Raw genomic sequence first — 20258 nt, forward strand, 5'->3', positions numbered from 1 at the left:
GTAATTTTTTTAAATTTATTTTTTCGACTGAGAGTGAGGAGAAACCTCCTGGACTCTCAAATTAAAACCAGCTTTGTTAACTATAAAGATTACACAATGGAGACAACAGATTTGAGACCCTGGACTATAACCTACTCTCTGTTTAACAATTGTTCTTGTGCCAGTCTGAGCAGAACTCTGGGATTATTAAAATCTGATTTTTAAGATAAAATTAAATATTTTTTGTTTTCCATCCTACAGTGTTATGTGAGGACAAAATTGTGATGTTGTCTGAGGCTCACTTAGAGAAAGATATTTTTACATTCATTATATTGATCTGTGTTTTAAAAACTGGTGTTTTATCTTTGGATACAACTATCATTTTTAAAAAAAAATGTTTATTCTGCTTTAGAGACATTGGGTTGTGTATGCTGCTCAGAGGGCTTCTGCGCAGACCCTATTGCTTGCACACCCTGTCCAGTGGGTCACTATCAGCCTCTAGCTGGACAACTGTCATGTCTGCTTTGCCCACAAGGATATTACACTAAGTAAGTCTCTAGACCACTGTTGTGATTGGGATTGTATTTTTGGTTAGGCAGAAATTGTGTATTCTTTCTCTCTCTCGCTCTCATTGCAATGGGGTCTACTACTTTGTGTTTGTACAAGTTCCTAGCCCAATAGGTCCTTGTTCTTGGTTCACCATTAGGCACTACTGAAATAAACATGATTACTAGTCATTTTATGGAATGAAGGATCTCTTTTGCTGCCCCCAATTAGGCTGCAGGAGCAGTGTTAATGGGGTTTCCCAACAGTAGAAAATGCAAGATTTTACTTAATCAAAAACTAAGGCTGGGAAGCAAGAGATGTGAATTTTTCACTCCAGCTCTTCCACGGACTTCCTCCTGGGTAATTCAAAGGAGTCTTGTAGCCTCTGTCTCTGCATCTTAGTTTTCCCATCTGTAAAAGGGGATAGTATTTCACTACCTCAATGAGGTGCTCTGAGGCTTAATTAATTAATGGCTGCAAGGTGCTATCATGACTATCAAAATGCCTACAAATACATGTGTTGGCCCAAGAAACCAGTCCTCAGGTTGTCCAGACTTCATAACCTAAGTGAGACCTGTGGCATAGTGCAGCGTTGACTTGGTTGCAGCTGTAATTTGTCTGTGCTCATCTGCTTTATTTTATGTCTCCTGTAGAAATTAGATCTTTGCCTCGTGTGCATGGTCAGTTGTGACTCATGGATCATGTGTGTGCAAATATTTCATTTGGAAGAATGTATTGGCCATTTTCACACATTAGATATATACAAATGTTTACAGGCAGCCTCAGAGCTGTAGAATGCATTGGCATACTTTAATAAGAGGTCCTGTCACTGGGTACCAAAAGCTTCAGCTGATTATGGTTTAGCAGCTAATTCTTCTTTCATCCCAGTTCATGAAACCCTCATGGATGATGGAGGGCTCTGCAGTAGCTTGTTCTCTTGGTGACTTTAATTTAGGGCAAGTGAGTGGTCAAAGGCCAAGCTAAATTCTTGCAATTAATCTATTACAATGGCCACAGTTGGACTCCTGAACTATTGAGAGATTACCAGGTTTCTCAATCTGACTAGTGATGCCTTAAATAAGGATCTCACAGGTCCAAGAACAAATGCTTCTACCACTTAAATCTATTCTCCTAATTTTTACCTTTAATACAAATCCCAGCTGGAGCTAGCCACTAGTCCACTGCAATATTAACCTGCATTCAGTGCCTCTTTCCTCCAGCCTGGTATACAATGAATTCTACGAGGCCTCAGAATCAGTAACAATATGATATATCTGATCAGAGTGCAAGTTCCAAGGTGGCATTAATTACCATTAGTAATAGGGGATGGGAAAAGATACCTAAGGAGGCATAGAGGAGAGGGATCAAACTGAGTAGGAAGTTCCTCATGTAGAAAAGTGGTATGATTTGGACCTGCCGATAAGAAACGCAATAGCCAGTATATGGACCCCTTCTGAAAAAAGAGAGAGCATATTTCATTACCATCCCCAGCTCCTGGTCAGGTCTCATTTAGGCTTTATGGCCAAGATTTTCAAAACTGGATACCTAGACTCCTAAATCCTTGTTGAGGCTTCTGTTGAAGTGACCTGATGTTCAAAGGTGCTGAACACCCAGCAGCTCCCATAAAAATCTATGGTAGATGCTGGGTATTCTGCCCCTTTGAAAATCAGGCCTCTTATTCGCCTGAGTGTGAACTTAGGCTCCTAACTTCAGGCACCCGTTTTAAAATCTTGGCCTAACTTCCTTGAGGATGGGACCTTGTAATCTTGTCCCACCCACTTATCTGTAAAGTTTGCAGCACACTGCAGGAAATGCATAAACAATCTCTAGTAACAATGCAATCGAGAACTTCATTTCTTAACTGAATGTTTAAAGTTCAGGCTTTTTTCCTCTGAATTGCCTCACCTTCATTAAACTATTTCTGTATTTCCTAGAGATGCACAATATACAAGCAAGTAAATAGGTCTGTCACGCTCAGAAGCTTCCATTTAAGCAGCTTAAATTTGACTGAAACTTCTTTCCTCATGAAAAATACATAAAACTGAACTAACTCGATTCAACTTTCTTTTTAGTTTAATGAAAAGTGTTGTATGCCTGCCCTGTCAGCCTGGCTCTTATTCCAATGAGTCTGGGGCACCAGCTTGCAGACCATGTGGAAAAGGTATGCTTTGACTCTTACTCACCTCCAAAGTGTGCTGTGATGCCAGAATGTACAAGATTTTTCTTATACTGGTTACAGTAACAGATTACTTAAAAGAAAAAGTAGCATTTAGTAACAGGCTTGTTTTCTCAGACCAAAAAAACTTGAACTATGAATTCCATTTCTTTTGACTGTTCTAATATGTTTTTCTAATTTGATGGAAAAATTGCCACGGAACCATGCATATCACCTTGTTCTTGTGTGTAACAAAATAGCGTACGCTCCCCCCTCACACCTGTACTAGCCTGTGATAACCCTCCTGTAGGGTCTCTCTCTCTCTTCAAGTCCTCTTGATTTTCTTCAGAGTGGGAGGCCAGGTGTTCATGTACCTCGACTAGTGTAAGTTCCTCCTACTTCAGATGACTGGGTCAGAAGCACAGTTGCCTTTCCTCAGTCCAGGCAAAACATCCCTCCCTATAGCTTTTGTATGGGAAGGTAGGACAGCAACTGCACATCCTTGAGAACTCGCTGGTAGCCTATACCCAAAACTACATTTTTGTCAATAGCCTTTTTCACTTTCACTCGATTCAATGTAAAATGGGGATGGAGCGCTCCTCCCTGCAACACCAGCAGCTCTGCAGGGCCTGTCTACCCATCACAGTGGCACTACGTGTAATTTTGCAGTTCCTGAGGGTTTTAAATCTTGGCAATAGCACTAGATTGAAGTGGAGTGTCTGAGCCTCCTAGATGTCATGCTAGTATTGCAAGGTCATTATGATAGTACCCTAGTTTTAGGGCTCCTTAAAAAAAAATCCAAACACCCCTCTCCCTAAAATTATTGGCAGGAGAACACACAACAAGGTTTTACACATCATTGATGAGACTCATCTTAATTCTTTGTAACCTTGATAATTTCGTGACTGGTGACATTACAGGGAAGATTCCTCTTTTCTATTTCTTTAGGGCATTTCAGCTTCCAGAAAAATTCAGCATTCTGCATGCCGTGTCCACGTGGATCATTTTGCAAGTAAGAAATTCATATATATTTCAAGGGTGTGGGAAAGGGTAGTAGGATTCTTTTACTATTGGCAAATGATTCAAGAGACCAATTCAACTGGCAAAAAGGGAGACATCCTTGTTTTTCACGCTGATCAATTAATATCTCCCTGCCGAGCAACGTTATAAGAGGGACCTGGCTGTTTGGAGAGAGAGAGTCTCTTGAAGATCCCAAAACTCTGTTCTCCTTAACTGAAATTGATACTGTAGTGAACACTGACTTAAGGTAAAAGATGCTAAAAATTCAGTGGGTCCGTGATGATGAGCGAATGGTGACCCTATACATGTGTTTCAGTGGTGCCATGAGGCTAGCCCAGTAATCGTGCAATGGCAACATATTTAGCTGCTGCTTGGGAGATTTCAGTTCAGGATTCCCCTTCTTCCCAGACTACGCTGTTGTGCAGCAGACAAGCAGCCAACAAGCGAATAGAATTAGAAACTCCCATCAGTTGACAGTCACACTGCAGTCCAAGATGTGGTTTTATATTAAGGATTAAACTCACTGGGTAACGGAGGAGAAGAGGGCAGCAGATAAACTCCTCTGTACAAAGGCATGCGAGTCATTTTGGATGGAGAGGAACTTGAGAATTCACGAACAAAAATTCCTCCAGGGGAAGGAAGGGTCAAAACGAAAACAAGTAATAATAAGCTGGCAAATACTGGTCTTGTGTTTTAAGAAAGCTGGGGCATTTAGTGTCAAACACTATGTGTGATGAGCTTGGATGCTGAGAAGTTACCAGAACTGATTAGTATTCTGTGAAGGTTTCACATTCCATAAGGCCATTCTCCTTTTCTTTCTCCCCTTCCCTGTTCTGTTTTCTTTTGATGTCTACCTTCTGGCCTAGGCTTTGTGTACATTAGGGTGCCAGCCACTTGAATGCAAATCCCTACTGTAGATGTGCTGCACTACTGTAAGTTGTGACTTGCATTGGTGTAGCTTACCTTAGCTAGGGGGGTCTGCACTAGAAGTTTGTACCAATGCAGCCACACCGCTGGCTAAAACCCAAATATAGACAAAGGCCTCAGTTCTTAATTTAAGGACTGAAGGGGAAATAAAGCCAGCATTAACATCCAAGTAGTTTAGACCTAGTCAGCCTTTGCTCAATGTGATATTCAGTTTACATTCTGTATCAGATGATTTAGCTAGAGTTCAGCTATATTTGTGTATTTCTTTTTCTCTCTCCTCTTCTCTCCAAAGTACTACCAACTGCAGCAATTGTACAATGTGCCCCACTGGAGAAGAGGCCCTTACAGAAGCATCTGAAGAATGTTCACCTTGTCTGCCAGGTAATTAATTAAAAGAAGGGAAATGCAGCTGATATTCTTTCTGGCTGAGGACAACAAGCCTTATTTAGAGAATAAAACTTGCAGAAGCTTTAGGCTGACCTCTACTAGAAAACTGGCCAGCAGCTGGCACCTGTTGTCAGCAACAATGCTAAAATGGGTTTACCAGCTACTATTAGCAGAACACACCATTTCATCATTATTGCAGAAGAGTTCTTGCAACTTTTATTTTTTACCAGGGAGGCAGGCAAACTGTTTTCAGCACCAATACATGAGGATTTTGGCTGCATTTTGACCAATACATCAGCAGTGGTCTGTCTTACCAAATGTAGCTGATCTATTACAAGCTGAATACTAGTACCCTAGGTTGGTTACAGCAGACTCAAAAACACTTCTACTTATTCCTGGGGGAATTTTGTGTCAAAAAGTTAAAAATTCTGCATATTTTGTCAAAACACCACATTATAATCATGCTAGTTTCAATTACTTTGGTAATTTATTTCAAAATACCTGTCAGCAAGTACATCTGTAACAATACAGACCAAAAATAAGATAGTTCAAGAAATGTTTTGACAAATGGATTCCCTACTAGGCATATTAATACAGAACTCTGAGTAATTCATTTAAACTACAATAGAGAACTGTATTTCCTGCACCTCCCAGAACCAGTACAAAGGCTTAGGGGAGTCCAGTGTAATGGAAGAGCTGAGGAAGAGGGAAGGAGCCTGGGAGTGAACCTAGAGGGTTGTTGGGTGTGGGTGGGAGAAGTATGGAACAGGTTTTGTTTTGGGTTTTTGTTGGTTTTTTGGGGGGGATTATTAGGGAGTTGGGGAGCCCCCCCATTCAGACCCTGGCTGATTCCTAGCCTCTTCCATTCCATCAGGCACATCTGCCGCACCGTCATATGGCCCTGCAACCTCCCTACCCCTTGTGGCCCTGCAGGCCCCTTCCCATTCAGTTCCTGTCTCAATGCTGTCACCCCACTAGCTCCTGAGCCCCAGGCTGTCCCCTCACTAGTCCTTCTGAACGCCAGTGTGATCTCATTCCCCCCCCCCCCAAGAACTCCACTCTTTCCCTCCCATGCCTCCTTACCTGACCCCACTGTGAGGAATGCAGCCTCTTCCCGCTCCCTCTCCATTAGCTGGCTGCCCTCTCTTCTGACATCACAACAGCCCTTGATAGGCAAAAGTTGTAATTGCAGCACCTCTCCAACAGAATCTATATTCTGTGGAGAAAAAGAAATCTGCGGGGGACATGAATTCTGTGCACATGCAGTGGCACAGAATTCCCCCAGGAGTATTCTATAGTAGGCCAGACTTTGGCTTATACTACAGACTTTGTCCAGCATAGCTACATTGGTCCAGAGTGTGATGAGGTGTAATCCCTGACTGATACACTTGTGCCAGCAAAAAGCCCCTAATACAGTGCTTTTGCCTGTATAATTTATTTTTCTCAGGGGGAATGAATTAAGCTATACGGGCAAAAGCACAGTCACTAAGTGCTGCATCCACTAGAAGAGCTTTGCTGGGATAATATGCTGATATTCCTATGCTAGTACTCACATTGTAGACCTGGCTTAAGTCTATAAACAAGCAGTGCAGGGAAAGCTCATGAAGGGGAAAATGAGGAAATGTGATTTCTAGCCTCTATTCAATATTGTCTTATATAAACACCAAGCTACCTATAAGTCAGTGATATGGCATTATGCTACAGTCCCTGCAGCAGAGCTAAAAAACACCAGCAAGTTCTCTAGTGAAGTAGAAGCATCCGACGAAGTGGGTATTCACCCATGAAAGCTCAAGCTCCAATATGTCTGTTAGTCTATAAGGTGCCACAGGACTCTTTGCTGCTTTTACAGATCCAGACGAACACGGCTATCGCTCTGATATAGTGAAGTAGTGTTTTTAAATATACAAGACACATTAAACATTAATGCAGCAAACATACAGTCCCACAATTTTAAAAGACTCACAGTTCTTATGAACATATGAAGGTCAGAAAATTTTAAAAAATTAAACATCATTTAACAATTTTTAAACAGCTATCAACTTTCAGTTGGATAGGAGATGGATTCAACCCACAATTATGGACAAACACCACTGAACTTTGGATCCAGTGTAGAACGTTGCAGCTTGTTCTCATCATTGGTTTTGAAATATGTGAAAATGCAGAATAGTATTTCCCTGTATTTTACTGAACTCATGATTCAAACTAACTCTATTTGCCAAGTTTAAAAATGCAGGCTTCCTCCTTCTTCCCCAAGCCCATGTGTTCTCTTTTAGTTTTCTCTGCCCACCAGCATAGACCAGTTGAGAGCCCAATTTTTGCTTTGTGCATTAAATGTTTTCAGCAGTTTTCCTCTCTCCTTTAAAGCACAGGTCAGCCATGCACTGGTACCAAAAGTCCCAGTAATCTAGTCCTACCCCTCATTTTGTGCTTCTTTTGATTTGTAGGTACATATAAAGGCCCCAGCAACAGCAAATGTGAAATCTGCAATATAGGAGAATACCAAGTACGAAGGGGCAAGGAGAGCTGTGACAAATGCCCAGAAAATTATTACTGTCCTGTAAGTATCTCTAAGCTGCAGCAGTGGTCTATCTTACCAAATGTAGCTGATCTATTACAAGCTGAATACATTTTGATTAACACCATCTTTATTCAATCCCCTTCCCTTGTAGGGTTCTTGTAGCTTTTTTTGCTTAAAAAAATGTAAACACAGCCATGTTAGAGAGGAGTCGTTGCAAACGTTAGCCACCTCTAGAGCCATGTACCTATCCTTGTTCCACACATGAAGCTTCCACTGACCTCCACTGGGAGTTTTGGTGAAAACTAAAGCCTGGAAAGTGGCCCATTCATTGTGTTACTTGAAATATGGACAAGGCTGTGTAAGAGACCTGTTGCTCTAAATCCTACAAATAATGGTGCCATCCTGTGTACCCATGAATAACTTGAGCCTAATTTAACCAACCTGAAGTTACCACTCTTCACTTGCTGTAAATTTCAGGCTTGTCTACACCAGGGGTTCTCAACCTTTTTCTTGCTGAGGCCCCCTTCAACATGCCTTAAAAGTGCCAGGGCCCAGCAGGAGTGTGGGGTAACTCAGAGCTCTGGGCCGGGGAGGACTCTTGTATATAGGCATAGTTTTACTTCTATTTGGGGGTCCAGGGAGGGAGCGCCACCTCCACCCTCTGACTCATTCAGGAGGTCACCCAGCTCATCTGGGCTGTGTGGGGACACAACCAAATATAAAACTCAAAGGGGGGACTCAGTTCAAAACGTTTAAAAACTGCTCATGGTGCAGGGAGGGCGTAGCTAGGGGCTGTGTGAAGTGAGGGGGTAGTTCAGGGTGTGGGGGAGGGGGTGGAAGAGAGAGAGTGAGTGTGTGTGTGTGCCATCCCAGTGCAGCTTCCAGCTTCAGCCCCCACTGCTCCTGGCTTATTTAGTGTCCTGCACCATGCTGGGCAGTGTCAGTGCTTAACAAATAATACAGTCTTACCTGTCTGATGAAACTACCTATTTTGTATTTTCACTTCCTTAGAGTCCAGATGTGAACCCAATTGCGTGTCCTTCTAATGCCTTCTGCCCAGCTGGGAGCACTCACCCACAATATTGTATGGAAACATTTCTTTATAAGGCAGGAAACTCTTGTGAACTGGCTCCTCTAACCATTGTATTACTAGCCGTTTCTTCAGCAGGTGAGTAGTATTCATGCTATAGTAAAAGTGGAATACATTCCACTCTGCAGCTTGGGTAACTTCTTGTTTAATCAACCGTGGAGGTGTCCCCTTGGTGGTATATTCTTGACTAGTTTTCTGATATCTTTATTTCTTGTGTGGGTTCTCTTCTTTTGGCCACTGCTTGTTCCTTGTATTTTTGTTTTCAGAGGAATTAATTTTCTGTGCCTTAATTATGGTGCCTCCTAGGATTCTCTAGCCTATTTTCATTAGATTTCTTAATATCCCTAAAATATTGCCCGAAAGCACAATAGTACAGTATGATAGAAGTATGGGACAGCAGCTTTAAAGACACAAGAATAGCTTCCGAGGTTGCTGTCAGATGTCTAAGTCACCACTTGCCTAGTCAAGGGTGTAACATTTGACAGAAATCAGTGAGTTGTTCCATGTTGCTGCTTTACAGCTGTTACATATTGGCACATTTCTGAAGCAGCCAAAGATGCTGCCTGTGCCTTGGTGGAGGATGCCCTAATAATCGGAGGGAAAGAGGCTGAACACCTGATAGTTTGTAGAGAGACACTGTGTGATCCATTTAGAAATTCTGCAATGAGATAGCTTGGCCATTCAACAAGCCAGATATAGCCACTGAGATGAGGAGACAGACTAAAAAGGTCTAGTCCTGTCCTGGTAATAAAATAAAGCTCTGCAAACATCCATCAAATGTAGTTTGCATTAAATGTGACTTCAGGAACAACATTGGTGCTTTATTCAACTAATCAGGTGAAACTCTAGAGCAGTGTTTCCCAAACTGTGTTCTGCGGAACACTGGTGTTCCACATGATGTGAATAGGTGTTCCGTGAAAGAATTGTAATAAAAAAAAAAAGGTCTTTAATTTTTTTTTAATTTTAGGTTTGGCATATTTGAAGTGTAGTTTACAACGCTTTTTGAATGACTATAATTAACAGAAAACTCTTTTTCCGGTTATTGATAGATCTCATATTGAATATCATGGCGTAAAGAGAACACGGCACGCAAGCATGTTGACATCTACCCCTTTTGGGCATGTTTCAGTTAGTGACATCATATCCCTTCCACTCGAGGCTGTGTGAACTGCAGCGGTATGCACACACCATTCTCTTTACGCCATGTTGAATATAACATTCACTCAACACGTTCAAACCTGTGGATCTTTACCGTGTGTGCGATAAGCACACTAAAGTAGCTTCACTCGAAACAATATAAATATTTGTGACAAACAAAATTTGACAAAAATTAGTATTTCTAAATATTGTTACTAATCACCATGGATTTGTGGCTAAAAGAAGGAACTTGGAGTACCAGAAGAACTTGCTTTTCATTTCAAACTGTGGCCGAAATAAACAAGCAAAATATTGTGACACTTCAAAGTGAGGATGAACAATCACAGTCTTTTGTTGCTGAAAAATCTGTTAGTACTAGTGAGTTATCCAAGGTGAAAGAATTTGCACCGAAGTATATCAAAAAACAAGAAGCAGGTGTTAAAACACCTAAACAAAAGTATGATGAAAGTTACGTGTCTTTCGGTTTTACGTGTGTTGGAAATAAAGGTGTTCCTGATGCGCAGTGTGCAACAAAATACCAGCAAACAGTTCATTGGCTCCTGCTAAACTTCGTAGGCATTTGAAAACCAAGCATGCTGATTATAAAGACAAAGATATAAGTTTTTTCAAGAGGTAGTGTGACTCACTTGGAAATTGTAAACTTTCAATGATCAAAATTGTTAAAACAGACAGCGAAAGTGCAACAGAGGCATCTTATCGAGTAAGTTACCGTATAGCGCTTGCTAGAGAAGCTCACACTATTGGAAAAACGCTTATCAAGCCTTGCATGAAAGATATTGTAATATGCATGTTGAGCGAGCAGTCTGGTAAAAAAATTGATGCTGTACAGTTGTCAAATAATAATGTTGCACGCCATATTAAAGATCTTGCAGATGACAGAAAAAGAGCTAGTTTGCTGACTGAAAATTTGCCATGAGTATTCATTGCAGCTAGATGAGTGCACTGACGTTTCAGGACTTGCTGTGCTACTAGTATTTGTCTGATATAGATTTAATACTATTATTGAAGAGGACCTGCTCTTATGTGAATCTCTGCAAAGCAACATGACTGGAGAAGAAATATTCAACTGCATCAATAATTTGATCAGAAAGCATGAAATTAGTTGGGGAAAATGTATTGATGTATGTACTGACGGTGCTCGGGCAATGATCGAGAAGATGAAGGGAGCTGTAACACGAATCGTAAGTGTGGCACCAGAAAGCCCTAAGAGCCATTGCGTTCTACACAGACAAGCATCTGCAGTTAAAAAAAAATACCAGCATATCTGAAAATTGTGCTCGATGAAGCAGTACAAATGATCAATTTTGTCAAATCTCGACCACTTCAATCCAGGTTATTTAAAAATTTGTGTGAGGAAATGGGTAATCAGCACAAAATGCTTCTTTTACATACAGAAGTGAGGTGGCTATCCAGAGGAAAAGTGCTTGTGAGGTTTTTTGAGCTTCGTAGTGAACTACTGGTATTCTTCACTTCAGATAATTCAGGATGAAAATTTAATGACTGTCTGACAAATTCCTCGTGGCTCATGAGACTTGCTATCTTACAGATATTTTTGCAAAATGAAATGAAATTAATCTGTCGCTGCAAGAATGTGACCATTTTTACGACAATGGATAAAATTTTGTCATGAAAAAAAAACAACTTGAATTATGGGCATCTTCTGTAAAACAGAATAACTTGGACTGCTTCCCTACAGTACATGAATTTCTGACTGAAATAAATTCTACAGTCCATGAAGAAGTTTCCAGCACCATTTTACAGCACTTACGTGACTTGCAGGCTCTTTATTAAAATAATTTCCTATAACTACTGATGATGATGCTTGGGTTTGAAATCCGTTTGTAATTACAGCCAAACCAGTCGGCTTCACTGCGCACAATTATGAAAGCCTAATTGACTTAATTTCTGACTCTGATTTGAAAAAGAAGTTTAAGGATCTTCCGCTGAATAATTTTTGTAGCAGCCTAATAGAAGAATACCCTAATATGTGGCTAAAGGTGCAGTTCGAGTGCTCCTTCCTTTTGCTACAACTTGTGTGTGAGACGGGATTTTCGTATTATACTGCAACAAAAACCAAATATAGGAATAGACTTGATGCTGTGCCTGATATGAGGATTCAACTTTCCAGCATCATTCCTAATACTATGCGAATTTGTGATAGAAAAATGTAGAAACACCAATCCCATTAAATCCATATTTGTATTTGTTTATAAAAATAGATTTTCCTAGTAAAAATCTACTTTGTTTGGTGTTTGTGTATATATAAAAACAGTTTTTTTTAAGTAGAAGTGTTTTTAATTTTGACTCTTGCACTTGATTTTTTGAACTACTTTATACGTGCTTTCTAGTTGGAAATTGTTATTTCAAGTCATTTTAAATTTTTTGCTTTGTTTTATAAAAGAAAAATATATTTGAGCATAAATAACGCAATTTTTTATATGAAAACCAAAAACGACTAAAATAATGTTGTGTGTTCTGTAATAGGCTAAAAAGTGTTCCGTGGCCAAAAAAGTTTGGGAAACGCTGCTCTAGAGACCACCTTAAGGATGCATAGGGAGGTCCTGCTTTAAGAGTTTGTAGCTCGTTGATTCTGTGCGGAGGCGATGGCCAATAAAAAGACAGTTGTGAAGCTAAGGTCATTACTGAGCACATTGCTGGTTGGGAAGTTTTCAGTTAAACTGATTGTCATCAGTGATGCCTCGTCATTGAAATCAAAACTTTTTGTGGCCTTTGAGCCTCAGTATACTTGCTGAGTAACTCCACACACTCAAAGGGCATTTCATTCATGGCCTACTCCTTCCTAGGCGTGCTTGATACTTAGAGCCATGATTCTCTACACAGCATCACTGCCAAGGCCACAGATCTAGCTGCTATGTCAGAGGCATCCATTACTGCCTGTAAAGCCAATTTGGCCTTCCTTAATTATTTCCCTGAGTTCCTCCCTGCTGTCATGTAGGAGTTTTGAGGGAATAAGTGTCATTGTTGATCCCAAGTCAAAAGAGTTCTGAAGGTTTATATGAAGGGTTTGATTAAATTTAGTCAAAGCTAAGAACTAGCAGGTCAGATATGTACCAGGTTCTGTCTTGCTGCCATGGGCAATAAGAGGGAACTCAGGGAGGATCACAGCCACCCTATCCTGCACAGCCCGTGAACACTGCCATTTAAAATATATCTCTATATATCTATCTGATCTTATGCATGAAGCACATGTGCATCTACAGTGGGATCCACATTGATACATATACAAAGACATGGCAGTAACAGCACTGCCAGCTTTCCCAAATGATACAAGATTGTTTTGACCCCCATATCAGGAGCTCTTGATGGCTACCTGATGGTGTGGAGCTACCAGCTTCTTCCCATTCTACTTAATTTTGTGTCCCACTTCCAGTCCCAATCTCTGCCGAAGTGCAGCAAATAATCCTGCCCCCCGTTCTCTCACTGCCCCCCATCCCTGCCTCTTGCCCCTCAGTGCACCTCTGCTCCTCCAAGGATTCTTCCACTCCCCACCCAGGCCTGGGACAGCAGTTACAGCTATCCTCTTCTTAGGCATGGGGTGATCCAGGGATGGGGCGGGCGCATGAAGTGTGTGTGTGGGGAGCAGAGTGACCCATTTTTCACTAGGAGGAGGAGGAGCAGAGCTGCCCTGACTTGCTGAGCTTATCCTGCTCCCTTCTTACCCTGCCTTGTGAGAACGGTGTCAGCCTCTCAGCGCCACCTCTTCCCCTCCTGCAAAACCTCCCCTCAGCTTCCAAGAGGAAAAGGGAGAGCCTGCATTCTGCAGTGGACCTGATTGGCTGCTCTTCCTCAGTAGATGGGGATGTGATGAAGGCAGCCAATCAAATGGGGTTTTGCCTGGCCAAGATGGGAAATCATTTGAAGGCTGGATCCTCTCCTCCTTCAGCTGGTCAAAACAGCATTTCAAGAGTCAGGAGCTGTGTATGTTCCAAAATTGTCACGAAGGTAGCAGTTAAAATAGGTATTTGGTACAAAAAAATATTAAAAAAAAAAAGGGCGTGTGTGAAAAAGACTGTCCAGTTTGGAGTCACCTCCTACCACTCTTGGGCTTTCCCATCAGAAATGCTTTTGAAGAAAAACATTCAACACTCAGTTAAATCATGTACTTCAAATGGAGTTTAGCCTGAATGAGGACTAAATAGAAAAATACCAAATTCACAAGAACCAGGGAATATTTCATAAAGGTTCAAAGGTTCTGTCCTGGGTGTGCATGTGGGTGGATCACAGCAGAGGAGCATAAATGTGTCAATAAGATCAGTTTCTCTGGTGTGGTTTGGCCAAAAAGCAACTAAAAATAGCATAGCAGAGCTTGATATCTGTCAATTATTTTCATGTCCAGTATGCTCAGTTTAGAAGTAATTTTTTTCCTGACAATCCTGAACACTCAGTCTAGAATCAGTTAATCTGGGTTCTTTCCTCCTTGTGCCTCATTATAGGATTATAAGGATTCTGCAGGTCAAACTCATTTCTCAGCCAAGTCTTTCAATAGATGTGCACAGGTATAATCAACTCAGAAAAAGAATTCTGGTGATGCATGTTAAATAGAATCCAGCCCTCTTTCTACTAGCACGGAAGAAAAGTTAACAGGAGTGAAAGAGCAGCCAACTTTAATTTTGTCATTCATCTGCCAACAAAACTGCACATCAAAAAGGAGATTTGAATAAGATCATTTTTATAGTCACCTTTCATAGTAGAGTTGTACTTTCAAAGTTGTGTTTTGAGAAGTGAAATTATACCTACCCAAAATCAATTTGCACTAATTTAAATGAAAATAAAGCCTTAGGTTGTCAGAGTGTGAGACTGCTTTGTCAATAAAGCTCAGAATAAGTTACCTCTGACACCTTTTTGCTTCCCTCCTGAAAATAATTTTCATTGTTCATTTTTCCAGGTGGAGTCCTTCTTGTGTCTGTAATAATTCTGAAACAAAGGCAAGAAAATGGCAGGAAAACTGTAAAATCTCCATTACTTTCAAAAGGAGCGAGGCCACACACAACTTATGGTGTGACTGGGCACACAGAACCAGTATATGCTGGCTGGTAGTTGGCTAGGATTGTACAGAGTTGTAAAAATCACAAGCCTTTTCTCAATTTCTATTCTCATGTCTGGTGATTTGATAGATGTGAATTTAGGAATGTAAGACATCATTAATCCATAGGGATTTGTTTGTGTAGCCAAAACATTTAATTGTACCCATGAGTGAACAAAAATGAAACTTAAAAAGTGATTTGATTTGTGCAGGTCTGGCTTAATTCAAGAATAAGGTGCATCCTTACACATTATCACTCCCACCTCCAAGGGACAAAATTGTGTGTCATGGCAATCCTCTCAATTTCAACAACAGACAATACCGTGAGTATACGGTAGCATCACATAACATAGCCTCGTTACAGTATGCTAGCTATTCCTACCATGGCAGGACTTAACACAAAACTAATTCCTCTTAAGAACATACAGAATCTCTTCTTCCACTCCCAAAACATGACTGTTTCCCCTAAGCAGGAGTGGGGCAGAGAAAGCTGCATGCAGGGGCGGCTCTATCCATTTTGCCGCCCCAAGCACAGCAGTCAGGCGGCTTTTGGCAGCACGCCTGCAGGAGGTCTGCTGGTAACACGGATTCGGTGGCATGCCTGCGGGAGGTCCGCCGGTTCTGCGCCTTCAGTGTACCCACCGCCGAATTGCCGCTGAAACCGAGGGACTGGCAGACTTCCTGCAGGCACGCCGCCAAAAGTTGCCTGCCGCCGCCCTCTCAGCGACCAGCAGGCTGCTCCCTGCAGCTTGCCGCCCCAGCACGTGCCTGGGGCGCTGGTGCCTGGCGCCGCCCCTGGCTGCATGATTCCAGATTCACCCTTCTCCCATAACTGTGAGAGGGTATCTGTAGGGAAAGTGGTGGGCAATTATGGAAAAATCTCTCTCCAGTGTTTGCTCTAGTCCCCAATGGAACTGGCTGCAGAAGTTGCTCACTATTATAGGGCTGCTGCATCAGACAAGCAGCCCAACAGTCATTTCCTCCTCCTTCATGGCACTCAGCAACCCGGCCCCCCAGAGCCACTAAACTGCACATAGCATTGGTGAGTATGAACAACAAAAGGTAGGTCTACTCTGCAAAAACAGACCCATAGCAGCGAATCTCAGAGTCCACGTCAACTGACTTGGGCTTACGGCACACACCCCCAGCCAGGTTTGAGAGTCCAGGCTCCAGTTTGAGCCCAAATATCTATACTGCTATATTTAAGCCCCAGAGTGTGAACCCGAGTCAGCTGACCTGGGCTCTGAGATTCACTACTGAGAGTCTTCTTTTTTGCCGCATACACATAACCAAAAGGTGAAAATACAAGATAAGACAGGAGTAAGGGAGAAAAGAGACAAAAGCAGATACAACTACTCAAGTGTGAGGAGGTGTTTCCTCTGTTCCATCTCAATCAGACCTCTATTCAGAAAACGTTGGGAAGCACTACTGTAATTGAAAGCAGCTTTCTGCATATAGGACCAACCAGAACTGTACTAGATACTATTACTGGAATGCCTATGACAAAGTTATGGCCCTATCCATGATGACTGATCAGTCATTACAACATATGAAATGCTGTACTTGATCTGGCCCAAATTGTATAGAAAACTTCAGCCTCTGCTAACACCAATCATTCTTTAATCTACCCATCCTTTTGAGACACTTCTCTCTCTCTAAAGAAAACTGCATGTTGATGCACCTTTATTGGAAGTGATTTTTTAAAAATAATTGTATAAGTATTTCATTTCTGTGTAAGAATGAGGTGAAGAAATCCTAGCCCTATTTAAGTAAGACTCCCACTGACTTCTGTGGGGCCAGGATTTCAACCATGGTGCAATACCACCATTCTTTGTGCATTATTGTCACTTTCTACTAGGGTGGAATTCATACAGAGGACCCATGCTAGCTGTCTTGCAAAAGCTCTATGGAATGGACAGAGCAGTCATGGTGGGAAGTTCCTGCTCTCCCTTTTTGTCACAAAGGTGTACTTCACCTGCTTTAAATACATTGACAGAGAGCAGCACTTGTGGAGAGGGCAGTAAGTCATGCTTGCACATGGATGCAGTTAATAGGAACCCCATATAAAAAAGCAGCAGCAACTATTCCAGACTGTATGTTGCAGGAGGAATAGGGGATTGTACTTTAACTTTCTTATCTCTTGCACTGGGGATGGAATCTGTTTTCACTCAGCCCCCATTTTACTCAAGTTTTGTAGGAGTGGAATGAATTTCACAAAAGCCACTCCTTCCAACTACTTCAGTGTAGAGGCTTTACCATGGGTAGTCTCTCTCAGTGACGTATTTAATTTTTCCATACCGCCTCTGTATGAAGAAATTGCTTTCATCTCCTCATATGTATTTCTGTTTTATCATCTCAGAATACTGGGTTCTCCTTTCTGTATATATCTATTTTACAAAAAAGTGCTGGGTATTAACACACATTTAAAAAACCCTTGCTTCTGTATGAAAGACCCACACAACATACTATCTGACTACAAAGGGTAAACAACACATGCAACATGCTGTCATGGAAACAACATTTTGGGTCTGTGCAAGTTTGAAAGCTTCTCTCTCTCACCAATAGAGTTTGGACAATACAAGATATTACCTCACCCACCTTGTGTGTCTACTCTTCTGGGACCAACACAGCTACACCACAACTGTCTACAGGAATTAACCCTTGCAGCTAAGGCTGGGATCAGCTAGCTCTATCTCCTTACTGAGCAACAGAAGACTCACAGCAGAATCAGCTCATTGTCCAGACTGCCTAACTGGCTGCAGGAACCAAGAGGCACACTCTTAAGCCCAGCAGCAGCATTACGCCAATGGCTGCTCAGAACATTCTCCCAGTAAGTTCCTCTGCTTACCTGTCCCCAGTCTTGCTCTTGCCTTCTTCCTGCTCTGGACCCAGACGTGCCTCATTCCAGGTAACCCAGCTCTGACCCTCAACTCTGATTCCTGATTTCAGCTCTGACCCCTCACTCCAGCTCCGTATCAGAGGGATAGCCGTGTTAGTCTGGATCTGTAAAAGCAGCAAAGAATCCTGTGGCACCTTATAGACTAACAGACGTTTTGGAGCATGAGCTTTCGTGGGCGAATACCCACTTCGTCAGATGCATGTAGTGGAAATTTCCAGGGGCAGGTATATATGTGCAAGCAAGCTAGAGATAACGAGGTTAGTTCAATCAGGGAGGATGAGGCCCTGTTCTAGCAGTTGAGGTGTGAAAACCAAGGGAGGAGAAACTGGTTTTGTAGTTGGCAAGCCATTCACAGTCTTTGTTTAAACCTGAGCTGATGGTGTCAAATTCGCAGATGAACTGAAGCTTAGCAGTTTCTCTTTGAAGTCTGGTCCTGAAGTTTGGAGCTTTTCTGTTTTCAAATAAATTAGAGCAGGGCATTTTGGATTTTACCACCTGAAGTGCATTGTAAATTAGACTGTAAGCTCACTGCAGCAAAGACCTTGGTTTATCTGTTACCATAGTATGCCCATCAGATGCTGGAACCCTGCGAAATAAAAGAAGTATGGATTTTTCATACACTCGCCACTGGGAATAAGGATTCTAAGTATACGTGAGCAGAGTTACAGCTCTTCAAATCTGGACAGGCACAGTTTTTCATATTTAGGGCCTGACCCAACTCCTAATGAAGTCAATGGGAATATTTTGATTGACTAAGGAGAGCTGGAATGACCCCTTGGTGAGAAATTGCCTTGGAACCAGGGATGTCAGGTGATGCATTTTTTTTCCACAAGAGCCATCATCAAACAGGAACGTTCCACATGTGGTAGTTTTGTCTATCTGCCCACAATTAATTCAGAATCATTCTGACTGGAGCAGTGTTGGGCCAGATACCTTTACAATTATTCCTTTCTTTTCCAAGAGTCACAAAACCCTTAACTTGTATCAAAGTCACAAAGATCTACAGCCCTTTATATATATATAAAATGCTTACCAGCAACATTATACTCCAGTGAAGTGTTTGTATACTTAATTGTCCTAAGACTCTTATCTTTAAAAAATGGTCAAGTTCAGAAAATGCCCCACAAGTGTATTTACTCTTACAATATTACACAACTATTACATTTCCTTCAAATGAAAAATCCTTGAGGCATGCATATTAAGTGCCTGAACCTGAAAGTAACTGAAATATTGAATCAGTTCATACAATAAACATTTCAAATGGGTTGTAAGAAAATCTAGTTTAAAACAGTTTTACATAGAGAATAGTCAATGTTATTTTGCTCAATTATTTTCTGTTTCAAGTCTGGTTTTCCAGTTTTTTCAAGTATTAGTACTCAATTCAGAGAATAAAATACCTCAATATACTCAGGAGTCTGAATATTGCTAGTTTCATCTTTAAAAACCTTACGTGAACCAAAAGTGATGACAGTTTGACATTGCTGTGTAGGTATAAAATGGAGCTGGTTCAAATTTAAGTACTAGAAAAATATTTAAAAAATTGGAAACAATGCTTTTCAGAGATCCTTAGAGTAGGAATTCAGCATCATGACTGGGAACTGGACTGGGAACTTGGAGAGCTTTGGTACACATTATGCATCCAGTGTTGTTCAGTATCATAGTATAAAAATCGATTTGCTATTCTGCATCTTAGTTTCCCCAGCAGGCTCCGTGCCCAGACAATCTCAGTTTCCCCCCATCCTCCTTATCTCATCTCACCTTCCCTCCACCCACTCTCTCTCAGCCCCCGCCCATTTAATCTCAGTTCTCCTCCCGACCACTACCCATTTGATCAGTCCCCCCCCTTCTCCTCCAGTCCCTTATCCTCTCTCAAGGCTGCTTGTCCCAATTCCTCCAACACACTGCCTGGGCTCAGCAGAGTGGCACTGAAAGCACAGGGGAGATAGACTCCCTGCTCAGATCCCTGCCTTGTCCACAGCAGCCGCCAGGAGGAGCAATTGCAGGGTAGTTAGCCTGCTCAGGCCTTAGCTACACTTGAGAGTTACAGCGCTGGTGGTGGCTTTACAGCGCTGTAACTCACTCCCCGTTCACACTGGCAAGGCACATACAGTGCTGTATCTCCCTGGCTACAGCGCTGCATGTACTCCACCTCGACGAGAAGAATAAAGAGAATAGCGCTGCTGCTGCTGCAGTGCTGGGGTGCCAATGTAAACAGGGAATAATCTTATTATGCTGTAACTGACCTCCGGAACCTTCCCATAATGCTTTTTAGTAAAGATAACTCTCTGTTTTGTTGTGATGCCTTTGTTTTGTTGTGAACTCCGGGCTCCCGAAGCTGCTTATCAAAAAACCAAACACTGTTCCTGTTTGCTATGAATGAGCTCCCCTTGGAACGCCCACAGCTAGTGTCTGCTTGAAGAGAGGGGGCTTGAGGAAAGAGGCAGCACAGCGTGCGGGAGGGAGGGGTTCCGTTTCAGGGAGGCTGCTTATCTAGTCTGTGAGGGAAAAAAACAAAGAGGGCTAATTACTTTCAGT

General features: G+C 41.9%; 1 protein-coding gene across 2 annotated transcripts in view; it reads left to right on the forward strand.

Annotated features, from left to right (window-relative positions):
* LOC127048217 (sushi, von Willebrand factor type A, EGF and pentraxin domain-containing protein 1-like) overlaps positions 1–18087 on the forward strand; it is a 30156-nt gene extending 12069 nt beyond the window's left edge. Inside the window, exons 3-11 of one of the 2 annotated variants that reach the window (XM_050947791.1) lie at positions 392–527; positions 2598–2686; positions 3629–3692; positions 4920–5008; positions 7459–7571; positions 8544–8700; positions 14687–14820; positions 15037–15147; positions 17390–18087. In XM_050947791.1, the coding sequence (XP_050803748.1) occupies positions 392–527; positions 2598–2686; positions 3629–3692; positions 4920–5008; positions 7459–7571; positions 8544–8700; positions 14687–14820; positions 15037–15147; positions 17390–17482 (986 nt within the window). In that variant the 3' untranslated portion in view covers positions 17483–18087. Of the gene's footprint in view, positions 1–391; positions 528–2597; positions 2687–3628; positions 3693–4919; positions 5009–7458; positions 7572–8543; positions 8701–14234; positions 14299–14686; positions 14821–15036; positions 15148–17389 lie in introns of those variants that run through there. The other variant, XM_050947793.1, reaches the window with a different exon arrangement.
* Positions 18088–20258: the final 2171 nt, after the last annotated feature.

Source organism: Gopherus flavomarginatus, chromosome 3, assembly GCF_025201925.1.
Source record: "Gopherus flavomarginatus isolate rGopFla2 chromosome 3, rGopFla2.mat.asm, whole genome shotgun sequence".
Lineage (NCBI taxonomy): Eukaryota > Metazoa > Chordata > Testudines > Testudinidae > Gopherus > Gopherus flavomarginatus.